Source organism: Myotis davidii, unplaced genomic scaffold (assembly GCF_000327345.1).
Source record: "Myotis davidii unplaced genomic scaffold, ASM32734v1 scaffold62, whole genome shotgun sequence".
NCBI lineage: Eukaryota > Metazoa > Chordata > Mammalia > Chiroptera > Vespertilionidae > Myotis > Myotis davidii.
In genome coordinates, this window is record NW_006295180.1 from 926,189 (window position 1) to 928,517 (window position 2,329).

Genomic DNA, 2,329 nt, shown 5'->3' on the forward strand with positions numbered 1-2,329 from the left:
GTCTGGAGCTCGTCCGGCGCACGAGCTCTGCTCCCCGAACCTTAACTCGTGCTCGCCTCCTGCGGCCACAGCCAGCCGCGAGCTTGCGGCCGGACGCCCGGACTCGACACGATTCGCTGACCACCAGCAACAAAAAATCCCACCCCACACTGCTCTCCAACTTAGCGAGGTCTGGGATGGGGGCGGAGGGCGGTCCTAGTCCAAGTTCTACCCCATTTGCTTTGTCGCTGCACCCGAATCGGACGTGCCCTGGGAAGGCGTCCATGCTCCAAAGCAAGGGTGTCTCCATGCAGTTTCTACAGCCTGAATTTAAACTAGTCCTTTGCATTCTACCCGGCCCTCTGCAATGCGGATGTATTTTAATTCTTAAATTTTTAAGGGAACAGTTTTTTAAAAGTAGGACTTGATTATTTATCCTTGCATTTCTTTCTTAGTTGAAGTTTACGTTTCTACATTAGGATCAGCACTCTCAATAAGGCATTCAGCTTTTACATTAAATATATTTACAAAACCCGTGCCCGAAGGTCATCTCCCATTGCACACATCACACTGCTCAAAAAGGGAAAATATTAACACCAATTTGTCGTCTCGGGTCAAATAAAACTTTCTTATAACGTTGCATTATTTCTAATGTATGTTCACTTGGCCTTCTTTTTAAAATGGGTTCTTTGATTTAAAGCACGCAGCTAATCACCAATCACTCCAGTGCATATTTGGCTAATCCCTCTCGGTCCCCCTTCCACCCTCCTTCCCCTAAACTTAAAAAAAAAAAAAAAGCAACCACACACAAAACAAACATTCCCCATGCCAATCAAAACGTAGCTGTACTATGTATAATACAAATTTAACTATTCCAAAACATTTAAATCTCTGAATAATCACCCAATTTCAGAAACCAGTTACAGGGAGAATTATTTGTAGTCACATAGGCATTCACATGCCTACTTAAAAACATTAGCTATATTGTATGTCTCTTTCCCCTAAAACTGGAAATCATGAATTTTTAAACAAAACCAGTCCCATTATTAAAGTCAATCCCAACAAATGCATTCGCTGTAACATGATTCCCAACTGGTTTATGTTGTGAGCCAGATAAGCCAAAACGACCACATACATTAAATTTGATGTGCCAGTGCAAGGAAGGAGATCGCCATAATCGGACACTCGACTGCAACTTAAAGGGCTTCCAACACACACACGCTACACGATTTTCGAAAAACATTAATAATAACACACACTTCTTTGCATGCAAAGTGCAATATGGGGGCAAACCTGACCGAGAATGCAGTTTAGTTACAGTACCACAGCCCCCACCCCATTCCCAAGCTCCACCAAAATCCCTTGCCTTTCATCTAAAACTAGATTATGGTTGTGTCATTCGAGGTCAATGTATTCACTTGAAGTATCTCTACACCAATACGTTTTTTCATCAAAACTAGGCAGGCACGACTTTGCTTGAAAAGCCCTCTGTCAGAAAAGAAAAGAAACAGCCTTATCGGACGCTGTGTTTAAAACCCTTCCGCTGCAGAATTATCTGTAAACTTGACATTCACAGCCATTGCTTAAAACTGCAAGTCAAAGGATATGTTGTTAGGAGCACTTACGTATTTCTTCTGAATGATATTCCTCTTGGGTCTTTCCTTGCTCATTCTGAGATCCAAATGCTGATTGCAAAGGGGGACAATTGCTTCATGAATTTAAAGCCGTCAGAAATTTGCAAAAAAATATCCTGGTGGTTTTTATTGTTGTTGGTGGTGGTTGTTCTTGTAATCCGACTTTTCTTCCTCTTCCCCCAAAGCCCGATTCGTCTTGAAATAAATCCGAAATTGGGAAGGAAAAAAAAAGAGCCAAAGACGAACGAAGCAAACAAACAAAACAAAACAAAAAAAATTCACTTTAGTAAAACACCCATAATGGAAAATTTCCCCCGAAACACACACACACACAAAAAAAAAGAAACCGACGCCCTTCACTGCCCCCCCTTTTTCCTCCAAAAACTACATCAGCGAAACGTGAAGGTCCTTAGTGTCTGATCTGTAGTTACATCTTGGAGAAGAAAAGGCAAAGATAAATAAATGTTGGAAGTCACGTTTGTGCTGCAGCAGCAGTGCGAGCAGAAGAGTCAACTCCAGCGGCGGCGGCAGCACCACAGCGAGAGCTCGCCGAGTCTCTTTTTTCCAAGCCCCCTAACCAATGAGAGAGAGGCGATCCAGCCCAACTTTAAATGGACTCTGCTTTTATACAACTTAGGGCTCCTCGGGCAATTCCCCGCCGGGCGGCAGCCGAAAACTCCCACAGCTAAGCCACCGGGCTCCCGCCTACCCCGGCG

At 43.7% G+C, this 2,329-nt stretch overlaps 1 protein-coding gene across 2 annotated transcripts in view; it reads right to left on the reverse strand.

Moving 5' to 3' along the window:
- The window catches only part of JARID2 (jumonji and AT-rich interaction domain containing 2), a 283,368-nt gene extending 281,171 nt beyond the window's left edge, over positions 1–2,197 (reverse strand). The window contains exon 1 of one of the 2 annotated variants that reach the window (XM_006769707.2): positions 1,605–2,197. In XM_006769707.2, coding sequence (XP_006769770.1) covers positions 1,605–1,649 — 45 coding nt within the window. In that variant the 5' untranslated portion in view covers positions 1,650–2,197. The remainder of the gene's footprint in view (positions 1–1,604) is intronic. The other variant, XM_015567803.1, reaches the window with a different exon arrangement.
- Between the last annotated feature and the right edge of the window lie 132 nt (positions 2,198–2,329).